This window comes from Anser brachyrhynchus (genome assembly GCF_964034855.1).
Source record: "Anser brachyrhynchus genome assembly, chromosome: Z".
NCBI classification, from domain to species: domain Eukaryota; kingdom Metazoa; phylum Chordata; class Aves; order Anseriformes; family Anatidae; genus Anser; species Anser brachyrhynchus.
The window spans coordinates 39,057,262-39,084,184 of NC_137697.1; the positions used below are offsets into that span (position 1 = coordinate 39,057,262).

Consider the following 26,923-nt stretch of genomic DNA (forward strand, 5'->3'; position numbering starts at 1 on the left):
CCCCTGGTTACTAGTGGGAGAATGACCATCTTTGTGCCAAAATATAGTGTATACAGTCCACTATTTTGTAGTAGATCATTCTGTTATTTAAGAAATTGATTAAATGGATGTCTTAGAAAGTATTTATGCTAATAGCGCATTACTTATGTCATTCAGACAGTCAATGTGAGCCTTTTCAACTGTCTACCACAGCCAATGCCTCAAGTAAAATACAGTAACTTTCGACTTTACTGCTTACCAATCTGTATCACAGACTTGAAATCTCACACAGAAGCACTGCTCTTCCCACTTGAAAATGTTTTGTCCTGCAAAGATACCTACTTTTCCAGAGGACTTCCAATGGGCTATCACAGGCAGCATGGCAGTGTGTGGTGTTATTACTGGGACAGGAACAAAATCGACTGAAGGTCTGAATTTGTTTTAGTGACAGTGAAAACACAGGGCAACTCAGTCCCACAAGCAGTGTTTTCCATGACTCAGCTAGTAATGATTTTGTGTCCCACAACTCTCCACATGCACCTTGGCTGTTCTGAAGTTCCTCTCACCCTCTTCCAGGGCACTTGAAACAACAACAAAAACAACAACAACAACAAAAGCTAGTAATCGTTAAATTCTGAATAGCTTTGGATCTCACTGAGAAGAAATTTCTTGTCATACACTTGCAAAGTTGTCTGCAGTCAACTTTGTGCCCCTACCATGGCTATTCGTTACATACATGTTATACACACAGTGAAATTTCTGGTACCCTGACAGCTCGTAGAAGCAGTGGAGAGAGGGCTGCAACTAAAATCCATCAGGCTTTCCAATGAGACTGTAAAAGAGCTGGCCAAACCAGATCTTTCCTTTCCCTCATTGTAGGGCTTTGTTTCATAATAATTTTGAAAGTTACGTATGCCTGCCTGTATATATCCGTAGATATTGTTAAAAATAAACAGAGACCTTATGTTATGTCCATTGTGATGGCATACAAAAGCTTTGCTGCGCGCTTGGGTGATCAGTGAAGCTTGAATCTCCCTCTATTTACTGTATGGTCACTGTCAGTTCAATGAACTGCCTCCTTGTTCTCCACCATTGTCCCACACTCCCTTAAACATTTGTCACTGAAGTGCCTCCAAAGACAAATAAACTGTCACCAAGAATTCAAACCTGGTAACTGGGAATAAAAAGGGAGCAGAACCTACTGGATTATTTTACATGGAATGGTGGAGAGTTCCTTCTCCCCCCAGAAGAGACTGGCTGGACAGGACCTTGGCAAAGAGTGCTTTCAAATATCCATACAGATGAGAACTTCCCTTCCTGTGGAAAATCTCCCTCTGTCAGGGAATGTCAAGTCTTTTCCTCATTTAAAACTGTCCTTGCTACAACCCCTGACATTTCAAGAATTTCCATTTGTCTCAAAATCAGGCAAAAGAAATATGAATTTGATGGACATCAACATCTGCAGAGGGTTTGTAGGCTGGAACACATACCAATACAGTCAGCCATTCCTCCTGGAAATCGTGCTTTCCTCTGACAACGTGACAAAACCCACGGAGTTATCTCTTCACGGGGAGGAGCTCATAGGACAGGATTAGTTCAGCTGTATTTATTGTACAATTATTTAAATTAAAACAATCCACTTTCTGTGGGGAAGGAAGCATATAGATGCCTCCCTCCCCAGTGGTGCTCAGTGTTGATTTATTCCGGGCAGATGCTTTTGACAGGAGCCTGTAAAATCAAGTCTTGAGTTTATTGTAGCAGTTAATTATCAGTCCTTTTCTAGTGCTAATGTCTTTGCTCCTTGCTGAAGAAAAATAAAGGCTTTTAGCTGGAACTTAATTTTTCATCAACAACGAGTTAAATAGTCCTTGTGGGCACAAAATGTTGACAAACTGAAAATATGTCTCTGAGCATCTCCTGAAGAACTGGAGAAAATACTTAAGATCATCCCTAGACAAAACACTCAGTGTTTTGTAAAGAAAGCTGATTCTATTTACAAGTCTCACCCAAATACACCATTCTCTTCCTGGAGAAACAACGTTTCCAGCTTTCTTTTAACAATAAGTTTACTCAACCATTCAGATGACTTTAAAAACGAACTTCAGATCATAGCCACACACCATACTCATACACTCGCTTGGAATCACAACTATTTGTGGGTGGGTTTGTGTGTCCACGTGTGCCTGTGTACATTTATCTCCGGGCAACCTAATCAAATTCACACCCTAAAGAGACAGTAAAATAATCTGTCAGTGAAATGACTAATCCAGAAGTGGGGATTTCTAATTTTGTTGATTTATACAACAGGCAGATGTGGATTTGCCCTCTGTTGAGCTCTGGTAAGATGAAAAAGACACTATCTTGCTAATCTGTCGCCCCCTCAGTCAAAGTTTATTTGTGGTAGCTTTTAAACTTCTGACTTGCGTTCCAATCACGGCATTTAAAACGAAAAGCTTTAAATAAACACCATGAATAGAAGATAAATAAACTTTTTCCCCTTTCTTTTTTTTTCCCCTTTCCTTTTGTGAGTGTGTGTGTGTGTGCGCGCGCGAGTGCCTCGCTTGACGCAGTCCAAACTCTGATCCCCAGAGGACTGAGCTCTCTCTTTTGTGTTAATGTTTAAAAGATTTTCCAATGCTGGAGTTTATTCCTACTGCAAACATTTCTATTTACAAGGTCAAGTGTATCAGCACTCGACACAGCTTAAGAGTGTAATTATTTATCTAAGGGCGTTTGAGTGTAGATCAGTAGCTCTGGCAGCACACCAGGCTTCAGCACGAAGCAAAGCAACTCCTAAGAACAATATTACAAGATCTGGTAATTGCTGATCCCCCCCAGTTTGTTTACTTTCACGTTCCTCGCTGTGGCAGAAGGCAGGCTGAGCGGCAAACCTTCGTGCATTTGGTTGCAGCTCCCTGGATGCACGCACCACCACCTGCCCACAGCCTGGCTGTCTCTGCGTTGTGCATGCCCCACCGTCCGCTGGTCTGTGCGGCTAGGAGCATCCTGGAGCGTGTCTGCAAGAGCAAGAGGCCTCCACTTCGTGGAGAAAGCATGGTGCACGGGGAACTAATCCTATGTACAGGCAGGAGCAGCGTCCTTGAATTGCTTCGCTCTCTTCCAGTACCGGCACGTTGCCATGCCAACGCATTATAAAATCAACCACTCTTTTAAAGTAGTATTTTCAAAGCTGTATTTACTTCTCGCATGTAATTATTCATTAACGTGAGAATAGCAGTAATTTACATCTATGTAATGTATTACAGGCAGACAGAGATTCTTGTTTGTTTGATTGTTTTTGGTTTGTTATTCTGCGGCTCGCTCCCGCCCCCCCTCCAACCTCGGGTGCCGAGAGTTCAAGTGTCCCTGGAAAACAATTTCACCACATCCATTATTTAAAGCTCTTTCTTTACTAATTTACAAGTTTAGAAAATACAAAAAGCCGTACATATTTAAAACATAGGCCTTTTTTATGCCTTCTATAAAAAATACAAAGTTTTAAGGCAGCTTGGAAATGCGTTTATACAATTCTACAGTGTTCATAAAGTCTCTCCAAATAAGAAAGTTAACTTCAAATCTATAAAATACACTGTACATTTGATGTTCTACAGAATACTTCAGTGAATCTTTGTTGCTGGTATCCCTTTAAACATAAAAAGAAATCTGTACCTTTCCAGAAAATAATAGCAAATGTAATTACCTGGCAAATAGGATGTGGATTTAAAACTTTTTATTTTTTTTTAAATAAATTATCCCCATGGCATACAATTTATAAAATTGTATATACAAAGAAGAGCGACTGGTAACAAATCCCAGTTTTAAATACATTTTTTTTTTTATATAAGATTTACCAGAGGTCAGCACCCTGATATGACAAGAGGCAATATAACTTTTCAGGATATTTGTACATACATGTTCTTGAGTTTAAAAGTGTCTTTCAAAGATGGCAGTGCAGAGCTCTTTTAAAACAAAAGTTGCATTGTTCAGTATAGCCAACAACTCTGAGAAAAAAAAAAATCATTTTTGTATAGCGCTAGGTTAAAGAGGAAGAGATGGTTGCTGGCAAGCTTTTGTTATAAGGAAGACGTGTGTGCAAGAGGGAGTGCTGTAAACCACCAGACTTACTCGGACTGTTATCTCCTTACACTCAATTACCGGCAGATGCAGCGTAACCCTCTCTCGGGCATCCCTGCACCGCGAGCAGCGATACTCGGTGAATGCTAATCAAGTTGTTTAACCAGCACGGCAACGGCTTTGGCAGCGAGTGTGGGTAGCTCACCTCTTTCTAACCTTCATGTCAAAATGCTTTTTTTTTAAAAAAAAAAAAAAGAAAAAAAAAAAGAAAAAGTCACCACGACGACCAGCACGCCCCCACTTCTGCTCAAGGCCCGCAGTCCTTCCCCCCGCCGCCGGGCCGTGCCGGGCCGGATTGCACAGTGCACAGCCGGGTGGGAAGGGAAGAGAAAGAGGGAGGGGAAGGGAAGGGGAGGGGAGGGGAGGGCAAGGGAAGGGAAGGGAAGGGAAGGGAAGGGAAGGGAAGGGAAGGGAAGGGAAGGGAAGGGAAGGGAAGGGAAGGGAAGGGAAGGGAAGGGAAGGGAAGGGAAGGGAAGGGAAGGGAAGGGAAGGGAAGGGAAGGGAAGGGAAGGGAAGGGAAGGGAAGGGAAGGGAAGGGAAGGGAAGGGAAGGGAAGGGAAGGGAAGGGAAGGGGGCACGGCTCGGCTCGGCTCGGCGAGCGGTCCCGGCTAGAGGCCGGCCAGCAGCCGCAGCAAGATGGAGGCCAGCAGGGCCCAGGCGGCGGCGGCCCGCCCGGCGCTGTCCGCCTGCATGGGGAAGCCGGGCTCGGCGCCCGCATTGTCCTCCGCCTCGTCCCTCCCCTTCTGGCTCGGCTCCTCCTCGTAGTCCTCGTCGTAGTACTCCTCCAGGCCGCCGTCCGAGCCGCCGCTGCTGCCGGCGCCGTTGCTGCCCGTGTCGGCGCCGAAGCAGAGGCGGGCCATGTTCTCCTTGACCGACTCGCAGATGGGCCGCTCCAGCCCGTCGCAGACGCAGTCGTTGAGCAGCACGGCCTTGGGCACGGCCAGCATGTCCTCGATGACGGCGCGGCACTCGGCCGTGCAGCGCAGCCCGTTGAACAGCTTCCCGCAGTAGGTCATGTAGCGGTTCAGCGCCTGGCTGCACCGGCTGTCCCAGTCGCAGCGCCGCCGCGCCTCCGTGCAGCCCATCACGCCGCCGCCGCCGGGGCCGGGCCCGGGGCCTCCCCCGGGGCCGCCTCCGCCGCCCCCCGCGCCGCCGACCCCGCTGCTGGTGCGGGGCAGGCAGGGCTCGATGGCTCGCTTGGTGGCGCGGCAGTTCTCGTCCTGCGCGCAGTCGCAGTCCTCCAGCGCCGGGCCGCGCCGGGTGTGGTTGAGCTGGATGAGGGCCGCGATGCAGTGGCTGGGGCACCGCCGCCGGGAGGCGGGCGAGCCCGCGGCGCCCGCCGGGCCGTCCCCACCGCCGCCGCCGCCGCCGCCACCGCCAGCCGGCGGCTGCTGCAGGAGCACCGGGGCGCACGCCTCGGCGTACTGGTTGTAGGCGTAGCTGCACTCGGGCTCCCCCTGACACTGCAGCACCGCCTGCCAGCAGATCAGCCGCCGGCCCTGCACCAGCGAGCCCCGCGGCGGACACACGGCGCCCAGCGCCGCCGCCACGCACAGCCAGGCGGCCGGCCGCGGCCGGAGCAGCCCTCCGCCGCCGGCCCCGTGCCGAGCGGGCGAGCGGGCCACCATCGCGGGCGGCGGCCGCGGGGTCGCGGGGGAGAGGCGCTGGTAGGCGACGGGGAGGAGGAGGAGGAGGAGGAGGAGGTGGTGGTGGTGGTGGTGGTGGTGGTGGTGGAGGAGGGGAAGGAGCGGGAGGAGGAGGAGGAGGAGGAGAAGGAGCTGCCGCCGGTGGGAAAGTTTGCGAAACTCCTGCCGACCGTGCGCATGAGGTCTCCTCGCATCAATCCATCCGCGCGGGCTGCGGGCCCCTGCAGCCCCCGGAGCGGGAAGCGGCCCCGGGGCCGGCCCGTGCCCCCCAACCCGCGGCTCCCGGCTCGGCGACGGGCGGCGGAGAAGGCGGCCGGAGCGGAGGGGGCAGTCAGTGCCAGCGGGGGCGCGGGGGGCAGCGGCTCCGGGCTGCGCTCGGGGACTTGCAGGGTGCGCCGGGGTTGCTCATGGTGCTGCCCTGCTCCTCGTGCGGCGCCGTTCCTCCTTCTCTCTGCCTCTCTCTCTCTTTTTCCTCCTCTTTTTTTTTGCACAAAATAAGTGCCCAGCCGCCGCCGCCGCCGCCTCCTCGGGAGCCTCTATCTCTCCGCCCGCAGCATCTCTGCACATGCCAGCCGCTCCGATCCCATTCACGGTCCCGGCTCCGCTCGCTGGCTCTCGCTCGGCGCGGGTCGCCCTTTCGGGTGGCAGGGAGAAGAAGTGTCTCTCCCCGTTAGACAGCACGGGGGAAGAAGGCAGGCTTCGGGGTCTCTTTCTCTCTGGGCGACTGATGCTGCTTCTGTTGTCAACAAGCCCCGCGAGCTGCTCTGCGGATCCGTCTGTGGATCTTTTTTTCTCTGCAAGGCTTTAAATACAAAAGTGCCCTCCGAGCAGCAGCAACGTGCTCTGATTAGGCCTCATTATGCATGCATGGAAAAGCAAACAAACAAAAAAAATTAGCAACGCTTCTTCTTTTACACATCCCCCCAGCCTGCGCTCTCTCGCTCTCTTTCTCCTTTTCTCCACTTTTTTCTCCCTTCGCTCGGCCCCCTTTCCCAGCTTTGCGACTTGCCATTGGTCCAGCCTGTTGTTGAAACTTTTTCCCCCCCCCCCTTTTTTTTTTTTCTCTCTTCCCTCCTCTCTTTACGATCTACTGGAGGGAGGGAAGGAGAGAGGGGGGCTGGAGGGCAGCTCACATTCAAAGCTTGAAAGGAAAGGCTTAAGGAGAGTGACAGCCCCCCGAGGAGCCCCTCCTCCCGTTAAGGCGGCGCGGCGGCGCGGATCGGGCGCGGCGGGGCTCTCCCGGGGTCCTGCCCGGTCCCTGCCCGGTTTCTGCCTGGTCAGTGCCCGGTCTCTGCCCGGTACCTTCCCGGTGTCTCCCGGGGCTCTCCCCGGAGCACCGCACCGCGGCGGCGGCGTGGGTCTGCGGGCGGCTCGGGCGGGGATAACGCCCGACCCGCTGCTCGCAAGAGCAGGAAAAAGAAAAAAATGAGTGTCTAGCCCGAGCGCTGTGTGCACCCAAACTTCCCCCTGATACACGTGAGGGCAGAGCAGGACCCGGCTCGGGGTGAGACCGACTTTGTTCTTGCTGCAATCCGGGCGGAGATCGGCTCTCCTGCTTTCGGTGCGTTAGTACGCGGCGGGAGAGCAAAGCTGCCTGTGTTAGCGGTGTGCTGCAACCATGTAAGTACTGCTGCTGCCGTGCCTTCAGTATTGCGACTTTCTCCCCACCTCACGCACCCCCGCCGGCTGTAGGTAGGCACGTTCAGCTCAGCTCCCTGCCGAGATTTGGTGTGCATGGTGCGGGATACCGACCTACGAAGACGGCCGTGGCAGAAATACGGTGGATCCGAGTGTAGTGCTTCGGTCGTTTGTGATAAAAAGTTGTTTGAAATCTGCTAGTTCGGAGGATGAAATGTGTTTTCATTGAAAGAAAGCTACCCTGCTGACGCCTTGCCCACTTTTTACGCTCCCTTTGCTTTGTTTTTAAGGAAGTTGACACGAAAGTATACATGTTAAGGCACAACGAGAGGAGCATAACAAAATAAATCTTGGTGAATTTACTCCTTGCCTTTCTTTTTAGTGCTACCTTAACTCCAGAGCAACGTCGGCTCCGACCACAAGGGGCATCGGTATCTGCTGCCTGTCAAAACTGGCGCTTTTTTTCATCCTGAGACTATCAACTCCATCTGTCACAAAAATTAGGGCTAAATCTATTTTCCAGAAACTCGGGGGTCTTGGGTTGCTATGCCGTGTGGATGGATGTCTGTCTGGGAGCGCGTGGAAGGTGGGGTGGTGGTGTGGTGGGGCTGTGAGGCAGCGTGATTGATGGTTTGGGAGGCATTCACAAGCATTTGCTCCATTGTGATCACTTTTACACGCTGCTAGTGCTTCTTCAATACAGTTTTGCCTCTTCTGGTGGAAAAAAAAAAAAGTGCTTGCTTGTTTTCAAATCCATTAAAACTAGTTCCAGAGCAACATCCCACTGGTTTACTGCTGTTTATTTTAATTCTTGTTTAATTGTGTGATTAAAAATGTCAGATGCCATTTAGACGGTGCGGTAAATACCCCATGCTATCGACACTGCATTCGTGCGTTACGGTGCAGCCCTCATCACTGATGGCAGTCCACTGCCGGTGGAAGGCAGGTAGGTTCGTGTGGGTCAGGTGAAGATTACGTGTGCTGCATGAAGCACTGCTGCACTGCCAGATTGCGAGGGCACCCAGTCCACGCTGGTGCTGGGTATGCAGCTGGAGGGAAGGGGCCACGTTTGTTCCAGGCGTGCAGACGGCGCGAGAGGGGCTTGCAACACGGCAAGATTGCACCTCGGCGTGGGACAGGGGCCTTCTGAGCTTCCCCAGCGCAGCAGAGCAGGAACAGCCGCCTGTCCGTCCCAGCGGGGCTGCCCTCTGCGGACAGCTGGGGGATGAGCTCTGCCCCCTCCCAGCTCCTGCCTTCATCTGCAAAACCCATCCAGCTCGGCTGCGCTGCGCCTTTGGACCGGCCAGCAGGCCCGCGGCTCTGCGAGGGGCGGCAGCGGCTGCGCTTGGGACCTCCCAGGAGGGGGAGCAGAGGAGCCTTCGCTGCGGGCGAGCATCCTCGCGTGGCTGGGGAGAGGCTGCCCGAGCGGGAGGAGGGTCCCCGCGCGCTCCCGACAGCGCGGGCCCGCTCCCGGGCGCGCGCAGAGCCGGGGTGGGTGCGCGCTGCGCTGCGCCCGCTGAGCGGAGGCAGGGCAAGGCGAGAAGCTCCGACAGGTTTGCAGGCAGAGGGGTGTCCCACACGCCTCCCAGATAAAGAAAGGCAAGCTTCACACAGTAACAGCGGTAATTAAAATGGAAACGCTGGCCTCGGAGCTTGGGAGTTACTGGCTTTGGTGTCATACAGCTGGCAAAAATATTGCCGTGAAATAGCTGGGCGCTCCGCTTCTAACACCTCGTGGCCACCTAGTCTATGATCTTATACGATCCTATTCAGGTCTATACATCCTTTGTCAATAAATTAATTAACATGTTTTAAATACACGCTCGTCTGTCTGTCTATTTAATAAGCATTTGGATTCTGTCCCAACCTGTAACTGCCATTTGGGGTAGGAGCTTCAGGGCTCAGTGCTGTGTTGGAGGAAGGAAGTCCTCTGTGGTACTAAATCTATGGAAATAACTGTCTGGCCTCTCTTCTTGGATGCAGGTTTCCTGGCAACAGAAATAGTTTTGTCAAATTCAGCTTTTCAGTTTTCAGAGTGTCTCTAAAAGTAAACAGGAAGGCAACTCTTGTTCTTCTTCGCGAAGCAAAATGTAAAATATGTTTGCTATGTAAAATAAGATCTGATTGTCTTCTGAATTCCAAAATTTGCTATGTTTTCTGCTTGCCATCCTTTCCTGTCAAACATTTAGTTTTGCTCTTTATACCCTCTCCAAATTATTACAGAGTGCCAGTCTTCCATCATGAAGGACCACCACGGCAGCTAGAAAAGCCAACAGGTATCGAATCTGGATTTATTAAAAGCATGGATTTTGTTGTTGTTGTTTAAGCCTGATGTCTTTCCCTCTATTTTATTTCAAGCCCTTTTCAGATGGATTTCATTTCCAACACATAATTTTTCATTCTTACATTTAAAAAAATGATTTCTCTGACCTATTTTACATTGAGAGTGTTTAGAAACTAAATATGAAAATCAGACAGGGACAAAAGTTGTTGACCTTAAAATCTAGCAGTTCACATTGATGTAAACTATATATTTAGTTAATTCATCTCAAATGATTTCTAAGAACATTAATTTGATTATACTGCCTTTTCTACATAAAAAGAGATTTACAACAGCTATTACAAATGTCTGACAGGAGTCCTGTGAATTAATTAGTTGATAAAGATTTCAGTTTGTGCATCTAGTAATATCTCAGTATGTGCCTGATGGAGATCCATATCAAGAGAGCACCCTTTCCTCTCAAAGAATCAATTAAATTCGGTACTAACAGATGATTTCACCTGTCAGTGAAAGGTAGCCTCTTACTGAACTCCGTCAGTAGTTCTCTCAGTCTTGGCATTGCAGTGCACGGGGATCATGGCAGGCGGTAAGAGTCCTGCTCATACACCAACGTTCATCCAGTAGAAATGGCGCAATAAGGTGTCACTCACAGTAGCCTGTGCTGACGAGTGAATATGGACATGCACATACTGCTGAATTCTTGGATTTGATATACCCTTGGAGACCCATAAACAAAAACTTTTGCACTCTAAAGTTACAAAAGAAAAACCTTGTGACTTAACAGATTCCCAGCACAGACCGCAGGGGGAAAGGAATACAATGCTTTCCCAAACAATGTCTGCTTCAATGGAGAAGGAAGGACAAGTGAAGGCACCTGAATGAGGTTCTTGCTCCACATCTGGAGAAACTTAGCTTTTAATTGACTGTATGGGACTACTTGGGAGATTGGTATCCAGAGTTGGCCATCTAAATTAGGTATGAAATCTACCCAAACAGTTGTTCATTGACTAGCATGTGCATGGATTTCCAATATAATCATCCCTCCTCTCTCTTCCTTTAGTCAGAAGGAAAAATAATGAGGTGGGACAACAATAAATAATTGTACTGATTGACAGTCACCCCAGTTTGTTGAAGCCTATAGCTTGTGAGACTACAGTAGTTCATACTGTAGGATCAGTCAGATACTGACTAAATTTTTAAGGTTATCTTTGCCAGTGCAAATTCCTGTGAACATTATTTAGGCATCCAACACATGTCCTTCAGGCCGATTATTTGAAATTTGCTCATATATATGCAGTCTAGGATTGATCCCGTCTTGAACATGTTGGCCGTGTCCACTTGCATGCCAAGCAGCCTGGGGCTGCTTTTGGCACTCTGTGGTACTGTACAGCCTTCTTCCACTCAGTCCGTGCTGCAGACTGCCAGTAATTTGTTTATAGCAAGGTTCTTGAGCTTAGGTGTGCATGCCATCGGCCACAATTTGGGAATGTCTGGGAGGGCAAAGTACCCTGATGTAGCACTGGAGGGCTGTGAGGGTTCTGTGTAGGGTCAATGGTGTGGACTCTGGCATGTGCTATCTGTGGAGGTGTTCCCTGGTTGCCTGCTAGAAGACAGCCTGGGAATGAGCTGACAGGTATGCAGGATAGAAGATTGGGATACTGTTAGTCAGGACAAAAGCCCTGTTGTTTGATGATACTGTCATGCTGTAAGGTTTGCTTTGCAGTCACATGCATACTCAGCACATTAACCTTTGCTGCTTCTTGGAGGCTTCTAACTTTCCTGGTTAGTGTTGGAGCAGCCCTGAAACAGGGAACCTCCATCCCAGCTGCGCATAGATTCTTTTAGGCATTCTGGCATGGCACGTTGCTGTCTCCAGTTCCTGAAAGGGCAAGATCTCTTTTTCTCTAACCTGTTATGTACAGATAGTTGGATTTGAAAGGTTGGAATGAGTCAAATAGTTAACTTACATGAGGATTAAATGTTTGCATAGATGCACTCTCAGCCTCAGCTCTTCCAGAAAGTGAGTGTGAATATTACTATCATAACCTTGGTCATAGGTGAAGTATGACAGAGCCAGCAGAGAAAGGGAAGTGGGAAGTGGCCTGGATTCGTGGATTTGGAATGAATCTGTCTGTAAGTAATCTACTGTGCTTCGATCTCTGAGATGCTGTGGGAGCAAAGAATAAAAAGGAGAGAAGACAGTTGTTTCTTATTACAGGAATGGGACAGACATAGAGAAAGTGGAGTGAGCCCGTTTGGAGGAGCTGGAGACAGGATATTGCTAGTAATTTCAGAATATTATTGACCTGGGTCCTGCAAATACAGTTCTATAAGGGTTAACTGCATACATAAACTTGCCTTAAATATATGTTTAATTCAGTGTCTCTTTTTTCAATTTGCCATTTCCATTTATAATATTTACTTAAAAATTGAGTAGCATCCTTCTAGAATTGGAGATCGTTATTTATATATGAAATAGTAAGTATCATTGAGGGTATTTACCCAATGCATCCAGTACAGTAAACATGGAAATATTGCACAATGCTTTGCTGGACTTCTGCTTTTTTTGAACTCTGTTCCAATCTAAACTACAAACTAGACCACACATGCTGTTAAAACAAATGTAAGAACAGAGTAGGATTCCAGCCCCTTTTTTGGTCCTAACAAAGGCAAAAGTAATTGTGAAGGCAACACATTTCTGGTCACCTGTTAAGCCAGTTAGATAAAGATTTTAAATAACCTTATTCTGCAAAGATGAATGTAAACACTATCTAAACACTATCACTGTGTCAGACCAATTTTAACCATCACAGTGTTATAGGAATTCTTAATTAGACAGGTCAAGATATACACACAGTCAAGCAGTTGTATTTTTGTTTTTCCTTTTAATTTGAAGATTTTTCAAATGTTTATGACCCTGTATTCCCTAAAATGGTTAATAGGTTTGTGTTTCATTCACTGGATGTGCTTCTCTGAAGCACATATAATACACGCAATATAATACAAGTTTGCAAGAAACTGGAAAATTCGTAGTTTTTCTATATGAGAAGCATGAAGAAATAAATCTTTGTGGATAAAAAGATTTCTTCTCAATATATTCTGAGAGATAAAAATAAGAGCAGCAGTTTCATATTTATAGTTTCAGATTACACCAACACAAATGTAACAACAGCTCCGACACATACTCTGAAGGTTTATACCTAATCTGGTTTCCTAATTCTACTCCCAAATTCAATTTCCCTGGTAGAATTTCAGGATGTCTGCAGTGAAACATGCCATTCAAAAGCATATTCCCAATCTGTTCATTTAGTATCCTCTGACGATATTTGCCTAAGGCCTTGTTTACACACAAAAGTAGCTGTGGTTAAAATAAAAGCATCTTTTAAACAATTTGATTAAAGTAATGAAAATCTAATTCAACATAAATTTGGAGTTAGCGAATGGGTTGTCCGTGTCTCTTTAAGCACAGCTGGCTTCATATCATCAAGAAATGGTAATGTCTTTATTGAGTTGACCTGCTATAAAAGAGTGTCAGACTTGTTTATTACACCTTCTCAGAAGAGTTTCTTTTTTTTCATTGTACTAAAACAAAATGTATATAGACTAAATAGTATGCTAAAAATGAAATAAACTTGCAAATATTTCAGAGTCCTGACCCAGATTACCAAATTCAAATAAATCAATGTTACACAGTAAATAAACTAATTTAAGTGTGCCCAAGCAAGGATTTGCTCTGATTTAACTAGGTCTTTTAAAAAGCAATTTTAGTCAATCAATACAACTTTTGGTATGGTTAGCAGCCTACTAGGGACAGAAAAAAACAATCCCCTTTAGTTTATTGTCTTTGTTTGCTTGAAATACCAGAGGAGAAGAATGAATTAAAATGGATTGTTATATGGAGGTTGATAGCTTGGTTGATTATCCAAATTAGTAGGTTTTGTGACAAGAACATCAGCTCCATTCATGCAGGTACATGCACCTTTCTTCCTACACTTCACTTAAAATTAAAAAGATGTCAAAGCAGTTAGTAGAGTTCCGCTCAGTTCCTCTACTATGCCCTTAGCTGTGGTATCTAAATACTGGGATGAAAGAAAAATGTCTTTGTATCTTAGAAGTTTAATTTTCAACAGTGTTGAATGATTTAGGTGCTTCCATATTAGGGGCACAGTCTGAGACATTTCCAGACGGCCTGATTTTCAGAGAGTGTTGAGCACCTAACCTTTGAAAATCAGATTTTCTAGTTTGACATTCAAAAAGGAATCAACCACTGTCACAGATGGCTTTGAAAATGTATCTTCTTTCTGCAGCTAACAAAAAATAAGGGCTTCAGAAACTACGGAGAACCATAGTCAGCATAAATTTGTCACTGTGCCAATAATAAGTATTAAAATGTTAAGCTGGTAGATCTCAGTAACAGCACCACATAATAGCTGTGGTTTTCTTTTCAGGTGAAGTATGGTGTTCAGAGCTTTGATACATTAAAATATACTGAGCCACCAGCCATTCCCAGGCATGTTGCAAATGAGTATTTTGTTCTTCCTAACAAACAGTAATCATTCTCCACGTGCATGGTAGAGGTGAGCTAAGTCATCCTCTTTTTGTTTGCCTGAGGCAACTACTATTTTCAAAGTTCCCCAGAAGGGATGGATCAGATTAGGGAGACTGTAAAGACGACACTGAAGGCAGTACTTTTGGGAAAGTGGTTAGCAACAGCGGTGCTCTGGAGATTTTCCAAACTATGGGAACTGAGTTGTATGCTGGCATCATGCTGCTTCCTGGAGCCAGACCTAACATCCACAGCTGGATAGCCCAAACATGTCCACAGGCTTACAGATAGTAGAAATTAGAGATGGAAAAGAGGTTTTGGAACATTCCCTGTCCCTATTGCAAGATTATGCAGTCAGTGTGAGATTAGTCATTGTGTTAAATTTTCCAGTAGTTTATTTTGGCCTATTTTTAAATGTCCTAAGTGATAAGTTAAGGGGTTTCTACCGCTTTATTTCTGTAGATTTCTTTGCTTAGAAACACCTCTTATAAGTAGTGCAAATTTTTAGTACCTTTAATACCATTCCACTGTGCATAGCTGTATTTTGTTTTTCCCACACGAGTAATTTTCTATCAACATTAATTCATGTGGTATTCATAAGATTAATTATTAGAGTAATTATTAGATAGTCAGTTTTTCAGAATACCCCTGCCAATTCAGTTCATTATACTGCAGGTGAAACTGCAATTTGTGTAACCATGTCTAGTCTTTTTTATCTGATGTGTTAGCTTTCAGACCTTAAGCAGCGCTAAAGCAGGATAGGTTTAGGATTCGGTATAACACCATTGCAAATATTCCTGTAAAATCCAGTAAACAGTGTTTGCATTTGCTTCATTCTGTTCTTCCATCAGTTTTATACATCCACCCTACTAATCTGTCTAGTACTTGCTTGTTTCTTTCATTCACAGTCTTTACCCCATTATGGATATCTTGCTTATGTTTATGGGCTATAAGATATAATATAACATCTAAGAAATAATGGAAAGGATATTCCCTAAATTAAGGTTCATGTCTTAAGAGGAAAATAGCCTTACAAATACATATCCTGTACTTGTTCTTTCTCCTCAACTGGAGTGAGCTGTCCTGCACTGAAGAACTGAGCAGTGTGTTCTGATGGGGATAATCTGAAGTTTCCTGAAAGGTAACGAGCTTCCCTGAGACAAGCTCAAAGAATCATATATTCAGTAGTGCCAGTATCTTTTTCATTTTTTATCACCATTGTTTGTTCTGTTGAGGAATCACTGTCCCTTTATGATAACACCTTTATAGTTATTTTTCCTGTGCCTCCATAGAAGAGGCCCTCTATTCAACCACCATTAATGATACTTTTTATGGACCCTTACGCTTTCTCTTGCCAGTTTCCTTAACTGTTTCCTTCACAAACTTATTTGTCAAAGGCAAAAGCATTGTGTGAAGTAATACCTAAGTGTATTCCTATGAGAATGTGCAACTTTTGGGAGGCCATGTTGAAATCTTTCTGTGAATTTGGGAACCTTCTGGAGAACAGGAGTACCATTGGGTGGAAACCACCAGGAGTACCAGGTGCAGCCTAAATGCCACACAACAAATATTCAATGCTTAAAGCTCAGCTCAGAGCAGATAACTTGGAGCAAGCCATTATCAGAATACATTCACATAAAGTGTTAGTGAATTATTAAAGAATATGACAAAATTTAAGTTTTCTTGCACATCGTTTGAGAACAGAATATGGGGCAAAAACTGTCAAACAAGGAGCTTGCTGTGAACAATTCAGGCAGTATTAGTCTTCTTTTAGGTGGAATGTGACCCTGCTAACCCTGAAGTGTGAGTTAGACCTTTGATGTTGAAGGGGATTCAGAATTAAGCAGTCAAAGTTCATCCAGCTTGAGATGGTAGTGTGTCTGCAAACTCTTCCTTTCGGTCAAACCTGGCCTGGTTTGTAACCAGCCCTGAAACTGTGAGGAATAGGTGTAGGAGAATATTTTCTAGATCTGGGCAATAGATTTCAAGATATCTGTTCATAAAAATAAAATAAAATAAAATAAAATAAAATAAAATAAAATAAAATAATTTGACAAATATAGGAAGGAAATAAAATGGAGGAGAAGTAGTAGAGATAATAGGGAAGAAAAATGACTTTTTTCCTGTCTCCTCCCTTGTTTTCAATAAGTAGTTAAGATACATAGAACTGTCACTGTCATCATTATCATGTTAGCATTTACTGTGCTGAGCCATCTAGCAAGGAATAAAATACTTCTGTGGCTTTTACACATTTTAATTTGAGAACTCAGCAAAATAGATTATTATTATTATTATTATTATTATTATTATTATTATTATTATTATTATTCTTTTATTTTCACAGAACATAAATGTTATAGGGAAAATGTCCTGGTCAAAGTGAAATGTATCATATTGTTTCTCCAGGTTCACTGCAATCCCAGTAATGTTCAAATCTGCAGGGTGCCCCTGGATATGAAAATTTCCACAGGATAGGCACACCCATGTTACAAATAAATTAATATGCTCAGACAGCGCACCTGAAAACTCACAGAAAGAATTAAAGTTACATTTCTTTTGATACAAATAGGCATTTATGGTCATTAGAGATGAAAATCATCTCTGTACAAAAAGCCATTAAAAAAATACCAGTGTATCCTTTTCCCGGAACTCCAAATTAAATGCTTAAAACTGTGGAAGATTAAGGTTGAAGAAGAGTGGTTGAAGAGGAGTGCCTGTCTTTAGGGTCCACCCATATCAGGAAGGATTTTGATGCCACAGACATATCTTTGTCCCTTAGAGATGCTGATATGCAAGTGGGCATTGCTCGTGGAATGGCCCTGGAAACAGGGAGAATGGGGAAACTCTTCGCCACTGTAGCAACACGGTGAGATCCCAATTGCATCAGCAGACCCTATCCTGTTTTCCAGCAATGTGGGTCAACATTTCCCCACGAATGTCATTTCCCCAGGAATGTAAAGCTATTCGTCACATCCTTGCAAGCCTTCTTGGTTATTCTCTATGTGTTGCATCAGACTTTTTTTTTTTTTTTTTTTGTCTGCCATACTGCCATAGAACTTTTTATTGGAACACATTAAAAAAGCTAAGTTCAGTAAATTATTAAAGCTGCTTTGTATTTGATAAAAAATACAAATGTGAAATATTTTTTCACTAGTCAAATTATTGAACTCTATTGTTGTTTATGAGGAAACAGCTTCTCTCTTTATTCTGCTAAGAATAAGTGAATATAGCGTTCAAGGTCATTTGTTTAGAAATAGGGTAATTTCCTGCATTTTACTAAATCTTGTCTTGTAAAGGTAGAAAAAGAGAAATATCAAAAAGACTACATGTTATATAATGCATATTTTGTTTGCTGAACCTTGAAAAGAACAGTTCTTCCAGTGCCCTCTCCTTGTTCTCAACCCTGAGTAATCTATTACCCACTGTTACTCTTATTAGATGGCTTTTCTGTGGAGTGGGCTAGTCCTGCTTCAGTAACTAATTCTCGTGTTGGATAAGGCCACGTGGAATAAGTTTTGGTGACCAAATTTTAATCTTGCTTTGTTGTAAATCATGAGAAAGCATTTCATCAGTGAGAATTCTTAATTGGACCCCTAGTTTCCATCGATCACTTTGTAATGCCACAAATTATCCATAATCTACCTTTGAGGTCACAGGGAAACATTCATATATTTGGTTCTTTTAGAGAATGTCTCGGTTCTGACACTGTTTCTTTCTAACTTTGTGCTTTTTATAATTATAACAGAATAACATGCTTGGGGCACCTTTCATTTTTTGTCCTGTAAGAGGCTAATAAACCATTAGGGGTATTTTACAACATAGTGAGTGCTATTTTGTAATGTTTCATTAGCCACAAATCCACAAGTCACCTTCAGGAATTCCAGATGCCAAACTGAAGGTATTTTTGCAGCTGTTCTATGGGAGCTCATGAAAGTGTTGTACCCTTTAAAAGGAAAAAAAAAAGAAAGAAAAAAGAGAGAGATCTTTCTATATATCAGTCCTTTTTGGCAGTTCTCTAAAGCAAGAAAGAATACTCGTCTGTTACAGCTGAGTACTGAACATTTTATCCATATGCCTGTGGATAGTTCAAATATCATCTCCCTTGTAAAATGCTTTTGCTGTAGCACTGAAGGAAGTGAACTCCTTTGAATAGGGTATAATATGCTCCAAGGTAAAATGCTTTGAATGGTTGTTCAGTTAATAAAATATCGCCTAAAGCAATGCTATCTTCTGACTATTATTATTGTGTTTCATGAGTTGACTTTTAAATTGAATTCCCTGCCATCTTTATATACCGGTGAACATCTTGAAAAAATCAAGCCACAAATAGTGACTGTTTTCTAAAGGTCAAAGAAATTGTAAGGGGGAAAAAAAAAGTATTTTCTGAAAAAAAAAATAGCCAGGAAGCCCTGAATATTTATATACTGATATCATCTTTAGACCTCCAGGGTGTTTCAGAGTACAGACAGCTACAGTTTTTAATAAAAATGTTTTCCAAACTGAATTTTGTTTCTCATTTCAGATATATATTAAAAAAAAAAAAAAAAGATTAGTTTCCTGACTCATATTCCTTTGTTTGAGTTTTAACAGTTAATGTTTGGTCCTTTTCCAAAACAATTTTCTGTCCTTTGTAAAAGTGCTAAGGCTTGGGTGATAGAATTGCCAAGGACTCTTTGGAAAAACATGTACTAAAGACTTGTGTCCAGTGTGGTAGAAAGGGATGGACAATTCATTTGAAAGGACCTTTGTTTACATGACTATTTTAGCGTGTATTAGCTGGTGAGATAATGCATTTTCTATATTGCTATTTAAAAAGTTCAGTTGGTTTACTGAGTATTAAGTCTGTGCGCGGATGTCTGCATTTATTCATCTGCTCTGAGTGCTCTCTTGGCAGTTCTCCATTTTTCATCCTTACCAGGAGGCACCAGCACCTATTGTTCTTTTCACAGTGATGAGATACTGTCTACCTGTTTAAGTGCTCGTCCTGCTCAGGCTCAGTATGTGTACATCTGTACACTAGATCACTGTACCATATTTTTTACACCTGCCACGGGACAAAAAGAGGAACTGCCTCTGCTTGCCATCTGGGGAGAACTGAAGGATCAGGAAATCCTTGAAATGAAATATTGCCACGAACCTATTTAAGGGAACCTGACGGTTATCAGAGGCTATGGAGAGCAGTGAGAAAGGACCTCTTTCTCCGTATAGAGTACAAATGCCTGGTAGAAGGTGAAGTAACAAAGAATATGAAATCCTTGAATAGCATCCAATGTAGAGAGATGCAAGTATAACCTGGTCTTGGCCTTTGGTAACCTTCCATTGACAAACCAGGTGAGATAGAGAATGAGACACAGTGTGAGACCAGATAGCAATGAAACAGTAATGAACAGTTCACAGCAACAGCTTCACAGCCTGTCTTCCCACATCAGATTAGTTCTTTTCTGACCAGAATGATGGATTTGCAAACAGAAGCAGGCATATATTTCTGCATTTCTTCAGGAGCCTTGCTCCAGTATTCACCTGGGTGAACAGTGTACAGCTGCTTGGCAGCTGGCACAGGAGCTGGCTTGCACAGCCGAAGATGTGTGGTAGCCACCAAGTAGGTGCAACTGCTATTATCATGGAATGAACCGTTTGATCTGTGTTGGCTAGACATGATTGCATCCAAAAATAAAAGTCTTTCCAAAAGAAATGGCTTGTAGGATGACATAAATTGTGTAGGATTTGTGTGTTTGACCACTGTTGCAGTTTATCAGTTGCTGTCTGTCTTTGACTTATGACATAATAACTGGCCAGGCAAGACCCCAGTTAGAGTAGGTGCCCACAGGGGGACAAAGGGATATCAAATGCCCAGTCTGATTGCTGTGGGCTGACTAAAAAGACAGAAGAGGAGATTCCTGCTGTGCCTATTAATACAGAAATATCTTACCAACAAGTACAGAGCAGTCAGTTGCCAAAACAGCTGCTAAATGTGACCTAGACAAGCCACCCACAAGAACCACATGTGGATGCACCAAGGCCCAAGCAAAACAGAGACTGTGTAGATTCATGAAACAATACTGTTCATGTAAGGGAAGGGAGAGACCATCATCTGCAAGCACTGGACATGTGAGCTCTTTGGGCATACTGCAATTTGTGCATTCCCCAAGAGGCACAGGTTAGTGGAATCCTCTGACCTCCAGGCTTTGTGTGCACCTGTGCAGGTGTATAGAAAAAAATTAAGATATTACATGTAGAATCCAGAGACAGAACTGGGGGCAGCAGTTTGGCATGTTTCAGTCCTGGATTGAGCAGAACCAGAGAATATGTGGCAGGAAAAAATGCTTCAATTTCAAAAAGCTTGGCTTTGTTGTTTGTTTACATTTTGGCCCAAAAGACTGAGAACTGAGAGGTTGTTTTACACTCCATCTTTTTTTTTTTCTTCTTTTTTTTTTCTGGACATTCATGGAACATAGGTTGGAAGGAAACAGTAAAAGAGAAATGTTTGATTTACCAAAGAGTCTGTGCAACAAATCAACCTTCTTGAAGGAAGAAGGCTCTTTCTGCTTTGCACAGATGGTGTGTGGAGAAGACTGTACAAAACACTCCTTGGTGGTTTCTTCAGCCTGGCCATGAGGAAACAAAATGGTGAAGAAATGTTGCATCCTCCTGTCTGTCTCTCCAAACAACAAAGTGATGTAAACAAAGGAGGGCTTACAACAGCTGAAGTCCATGGGTGCTGCTGACTTCCACTCTCATGAAGTGAGGCTCAACTGTAACATTCCAAATCCATGTACAGACTTGGCAGACAAAATCAGTGTAGTTTGTGACTCTTGAAAGCAAATTCATGAAAGCAATAAAACTTGCTCTGTTTCTTGGAGTTGGGATGAGAGAGAGGGGGAAGAGTAAAGGAGCAAGAGGCAGAGCTGGTGAAAGCGTTCTAGTTTGGTACCTGTATCCTGTCCAACTTGCCAGTCTTCGCTGCCCCTGGCTTCAGATCTCCTCTACCAATTTCCTTTTCATTCCTCTCTGATCACACCAAGATCTACCATGCCCTTCATATTCTGTTTCAACTCACAAAAACAATGCTGCTCTCACTTTTTCATTGTGTTTCTTTTGTACAATGCACTCACGAAAGAATAAATGAGCAGTAGAAGCCATGTCACTGTCTTCATTCCTAGCCCTTGCTCCATTTCTTTTACAGTCCTTTTTCCCCTCTTTTATTATCATTTATAAACATAAAAAATTCTTCAAGAAAGAGTCCTGTTGAGTCCTGTTGCTTTTTTTTTTCTCTCCAAATTGTAAGTAGCAAAGTGTCAATGTGGGATGTGCAAAAAAAAAAAAAGAAAAAAGGAAAAGTGAGGTAAAGTGGACAGAGCTGGAAGCTGGTGTTCTACTTAATGTCCATCTCCTGTTCCACATTACAAAGGCAAATGTGTTAACTATACCGGCAGTTTCTGTATGTTTCCCATTATAAGGCCCCTTCTTACAGTTGCTGCTAAGTTTGCCAAATTGTTTTAACTGCACAGGCTGAAAGTTTTCCATTCTGGATATCTAATTCAGGTTGAATTTAGAACGGCTTTAGAGGAAATAATGTATTCTTTACAAGTTAAAATTAATTTATTTTCAGTTCACTCTAAAGTCCTATAATTTGAAAGAAGCTCTTCAGTTTGGTGGCAAAGAAAGAAGAACGCATGGTGCCATCATGCCAGGATGTACCCTTTGCCTACTTGTGCTGGATAGTGAACTCCACACATATACAGCCATGCTTAAAAAAAATAATTCAGCAGAAACTTATGAGTTAAGCAGGCAAGTTCTCCACAGAGTCCTCTACTGGACGTGACCCACCCCAGAGCAGGTGTGAGTGAGAAGAAAGGTAGGGGTACCCTAGCAGGAACTGGGTATATTTTTTTTCTGAAATTGGTCTTTTGGGGCTTTCTGTGGCTCCTGTGCAACAGTACATACCAGGAAAAGGCTTTTTGAAAAGTCTTGACCAAGGCAATACAGGAGGAAAAAAAAGCCCAGGTAGCTGCAAAGGAATGAAGAATTCATGTGTTTCAAGAAAGTAAAGAGAAGCACAGGTCAGGAAAGAGGCATTGTGGAACAGAAGCTGTATGACTTTTTACTGAGGAACCAGAAAAGAGCAAGAGCAAGGGCAGCTGAAAAGGAAAAAAAAAGAGAATTGGCAGCCCTGATGTCAGCCGGGAAACTAGTAAGGGACTCTTCTGCTTTCCATTCTAAATCTTTCTCAGATGGTAGCTTATATGAAAGATAACAATCTACCAAAATTATCATGTTTTGCACCAAGTCTAGGGATAGTTTGTCTGCTGAGTGGATCAAGAAATTCTGCCTCTTCAGTAGCCTCTTGATACCAAACAAATTCTGTTTTTTTTTTTTTTTTTTTCAGACCTTTCTTATTTGGAAATTACATTAAAATAGACAGAAAATACATTAAGTTGCCAAGCCAAACACTCAAAATAAAAGAAAATTCATAAAGTTGCCACATACACCTTAATATGACAACTCTGATGTGTGCTTTCTGTTAGATTTTCATTATACAATCACATGCATGTTTTCAGCAAAATATTGGGTTCATTTTGTGCATAGGAGGGAATATTTATGTAGTCACCACATCAGGCCAGTGAAAGAGCACAATTCTCTCTTGGTTGCAGGTTTTAGCAGATGAAGCTATGTAGTTGCTGTAAAAGAAGAGCCAATCTCCTTGCTAAGGCAGATGAGGGTTTGTTTGGCAACTGGGTTATTGTTCTACCTCTCCTCCAGACTTTCTGTGTCCTGACCAGCCACCATTTGAGGCAGTCTTTTCTTGTACAGCCATTAGCTTTGTATTTTTCTGCCCATCCCGGGAACATCTCTGCAGACATGTTGACAGAACAGCTGAGTGCTCACAGGAGCAAGTGAGGCCAGTTGCAGATGGCCCGTGTGTACAGTGTGCAACAAAATTCCAAGTACATCAAAAAATTAAATGCCAGCAACTTATTTTAAACAAGTCTGGTGTTTCTTCTTCTGTACTTCACAGTCCTAGGCTGTAGTATGGGAGTAGAGAGCACTGAACTCACAAAAGTTCTAGCAAAGGCATGGTGAGAGCGTCCCTTGAGCAGCTAGGAGGGAGTGAATTCTTGTGCATGCAGTGCGGAGCTCAAGTACCTTGTGACAAATTGGACCTGTGCTTCGTTCAGTAAGCAGATGGCTCATCTGTATTTCTTTTCAGCCTTACAAGAAATGGGAAGATGGAAAGAAATACAGATAAGCCATCTACTCACAGAAAGAAGCATAGCTTGGATGGATTAGGAGATGCATGGTGACATCAAAACACACATAATACAGGTTGGACAAATGGCATTGACTGGGAAATCTTGCAGCTTTTAATTTCTAACTCTTGAGAGTTTGACTTTCCAGCCTGAACATTCTTTTGACATAGGTGTTTAAGAATGTGTAAGGAGACATGTATGGTCTGTGGCAGCTCAGCTTCATTAACATACATTTGGGATTTGCTGTTCTTGACATACATGTTATATAAGTACTTTTCTAAAATATTTTGGAGCTTTGACAAACATTTTTACGAAACTATTTCTTATGTCTCTTGGCCTTTTAAACTAAGTGTCTTGACTACCATGAGGCAGAGGAAATTAAAACTAATACCTTTAGAACATTTCTAAAATAATTTTGAATCACTTCCCTGAACAAAAATGTAATGTTTTAAGGCCCAGCATCTCAGGATCTTTACATGTCAGGGAGCAGGTCTGCTGGGAAGCTGCTGAAGTTCTTCCCATTTCATTAACCAGTACTCCCTAGGACTACACATGTTCAACTTTAAAACTGGGAAAATTTCATATTTTTTTTCAGAAGGAATCTTTCCTGTCCTGGACTTGAGGCAGGTACAGTTTCTGAGGAAATTCCACTTCTTTGGTAGGGGGAGGGAGGAAATACTTCCATGGCAGGTTGATTATAAAATATAAATGGTGCTGTTGGAAGCAGCTCAAGAGCCAGGAATGCCAGACTGAACCGGGGAGATGGATTAATGAGCAGGTGATGCAATTGTAGTTATGTGATAAATTGCTTGGATGTTTCTTTATCAAATGCCCTGCAGTACAGTATGTCACAGAATTATCACATACACATGGCCTACACATACATAGGCAGATGTCTTGGGGCAGATCCTCAGCAAGCGTAAGTTGACTGAGCTCTCCTGAAGTCCCTTTCAGTCTTGGAGCTTTGCCATTTCATACCAATTAAGGACTTGGCTCCTTTGTCTCCATCTATGTTCACTAAGCTGCAGACCAAACTGATGATTATTCATCTAAGTAAGTGTTGCAAGTTTCTGGCTCTTATTTGCTAATGAAAAAAAAATGTTCTAACATGAAACTGGGCTTAGATCCCAGTTTTCAGTCATACTCTCCATTAAAAGATGAAGGATGTGGCATACATCACCTGAGAAGCATAAATCAAATAGTAATAGTGCTGTTGTTTTCCTAAAGAACTCAGGGAAGGACTTAATTGCATTCACATCTCCTCCTGCATCTAACCTGGTGTCCTGAGTCAGTTGCATTAAGATTGAGAAATCCTTACCAGGGATACAACGCACACAATGGTTACAGTCACTGATGTAATACTGGCGCCAGTAAGCTTTATTTTATTTAAAAAAATACTACTTTCCATGTACTTTAAAATAGTATAGACATAAAATATTTTTTAAAAAAACAGAAGCTCTGTCTGTGTAATTTGATGCTGAGCCTTAGCAAAACAGGCAAAGTTCCAAATATTTTTCCCTGCTCAAATGGTTTAAAATATGTTTCCAAGGGTGATTTGGCTGGAGAGGCGACCACTGGGGAATTACAAGCTGAAAAGTTTTATTTTTTGTGAAGATCTGTATTTCTGTGAAGAAACCGCAACTGCTTTTAGGGCTGGCCAGGGTCCAGAAGTAAGGTATGCTCAAAAAACATTCGTTCAAGTGAAATCTCATTAATGAAGCTGAAAGGGGAAAACATTGCACTTAAAACTTAAAAGAAAGACTGTGAGATAACTCAATTTCAGCCAGAATACCTTGTTTTTTGCTTAATATGCAAGGTCCTTTATTCTCTGAAAACTTCTACACAGGTACCCACGATTCCCGTACTTTTCTTCTCACTCACACAATTTTTGCACCACTAAAATGAAGGGAGTTGTTTTGGCACAAGCAGTTGCCAGACTGGGGCCTCCCTTTGTACTTAATTAGTGTTTGACATATTCAGTAGGAAGTCAGATCAACTAGAGGCATAATTAACGCATAATTTTGCATTGCCAGGGCAAGTTTAATTTATGAGCTTGTTATACTCATAGCTGAATGTTACTTTTGGCAAAAAGAATGTTTACAATGTTGTTGTTTGGACAAATTACAACTATTTTTTCTTGAGGGCCTGGTCCACCACTCCTGAAAGGAAAAGACTGTCACTGCTTTCAAGAGAAGGGGCCCTCTTTCTCCCTGCCTGCGGACATGTAACAACCATCTGACTTTCTGGAGGACTTGTCTCTCAAGGAACCTGCGAGTGTTTGGGATGCACCTGGGCTATCTTCTCTACATGTCAGTCAGGTAGACCTACATGATTTATTTCAGTGTCTGTGCTGAGACCCTGGTAGAACTAGGCACATCAATACCACCAGGGGAGTCCATGTGCTAGGGCTCTGTGGTTGTAAGAATCACCTGCCTTCCTAGGCTGGAAATGTTTTCCTGATACACCTAAATCTAGACTGCAGTGCATAGCACCTTACTCCTATTTGAAGACCTTTACAAACTAGAGCACCACTTATATCCCGTATCCCCAGAGGCACCTCAGCTTAGAGCACATGGTGATCTCTGATGTAGTCTGCTTCAGAGAGGAGCATCTCCTGTCATTTTTGCTCAGAAATATTCCCACATTTGTGGTTAGGCCTTTTTCACAACAGCTTAATGAGTTTGCTGGGAGCTGGAAGAAAGGAGCATGCACCTTCTTGTTGGCCAGCTCTCTGGCCTCATTATTCGTGCATTCCTCTCTGCATGATGGTACAGCTTCAACAGGAGAGGTGGGAATGACCTCTACAGAAACACCAGGTAGCACACGTTTTCTGGGTAGGTCAGAACTGTGGGGTTTTTGTCCACTGTGGTTTCAGAGAGCTGGGAGTCTATCACCTTCCTTAAACAATTGCTCATGCCAGTATGCTCATACCGGTATACAAAAAGGCCACACTATTTTTGAAGTCCCAGTCAGTTTGGACTTCAACCTGTGGACTCTGGGCTTTAGTCTAGGTCGGTAACATGCATGCTGAAGTGGGACATATGAGAGGTGAATGTGCATTTGAGCAGCCCTTTGCTATTGGTATATCCCATGACGTAGTCTCATGTTTGCCTGCTAGGCCCGTGGGTCTTCTGAACCTCTCGTTGAAGACATCCACCTTTTTCGATTGGGCAGAGGAGGAGCTTATATGGCGAACTATGACTTCTGCAGCACTCATCTGGGGGCATGTGCCTAATTTTTTTAAGTAATTAATCCCTAAATTATAAGTATGGCATCTTTCTTCTACATCTTTCTGCAAATAAGAGTCACTCTCTCTTTGCCACCTCTTTATTTGTTTCACACTTAATCATATTTCAGGAAATGGCTATTTTGTGCAGTGTATTGCCCTAGAGTGAAGACCAAAGAGTCGATGAGAGGAAATCTAGTTAATCCTGACCAGCATAACATTTAA

At 43.6% G+C, this 26,923-nt stretch overlaps 1 protein-coding gene and 1 long non-coding RNA gene across 2 annotated transcripts; one reads left to right on the forward strand and one right to left on the reverse strand.

The window, feature by feature from the left end:
- Positions 1 to 779: 779 nt before the first annotated feature.
- On the forward strand, positions 780 to 4,326 carry LOC308185552. Its single transcript, XR_013943463.1, has 2 exons — positions 780 to 2,318; positions 2,891 to 4,326. It is a non-coding gene; the product is annotated as an uncharacterized lncRNA (long non-coding RNA).
- A 218-nt stretch (positions 4,327 to 4,544) lies between these two features.
- GAS1 (growth arrest specific 1) lies at positions 4,545 to 8,466 on the reverse strand. Its single transcript, XM_080573825.1, has one exon. The coding sequence runs from the start codon at positions 5,739 to 5,741 to the stop codon at positions 4,722 to 4,724; it is 1,020 nt and encodes a 339-aa protein (XP_080429951.1). The 5' UTR covers positions 5,742 to 8,466; the 3' UTR covers positions 4,545 to 4,721.
- Between the last annotated feature and the right edge of the window lie 18,457 nt (positions 8,467 to 26,923).

What these genes read in the sequence shown, in the direction of transcription:
- GAS1 (XM_080573825.1), bottom strand. Translation starts at nt 5,741, where the DNA reads ATGGTGGCCCGCTCGCCCGCTCGGCACGGGGCCGGCGGCGGAGGGCTG.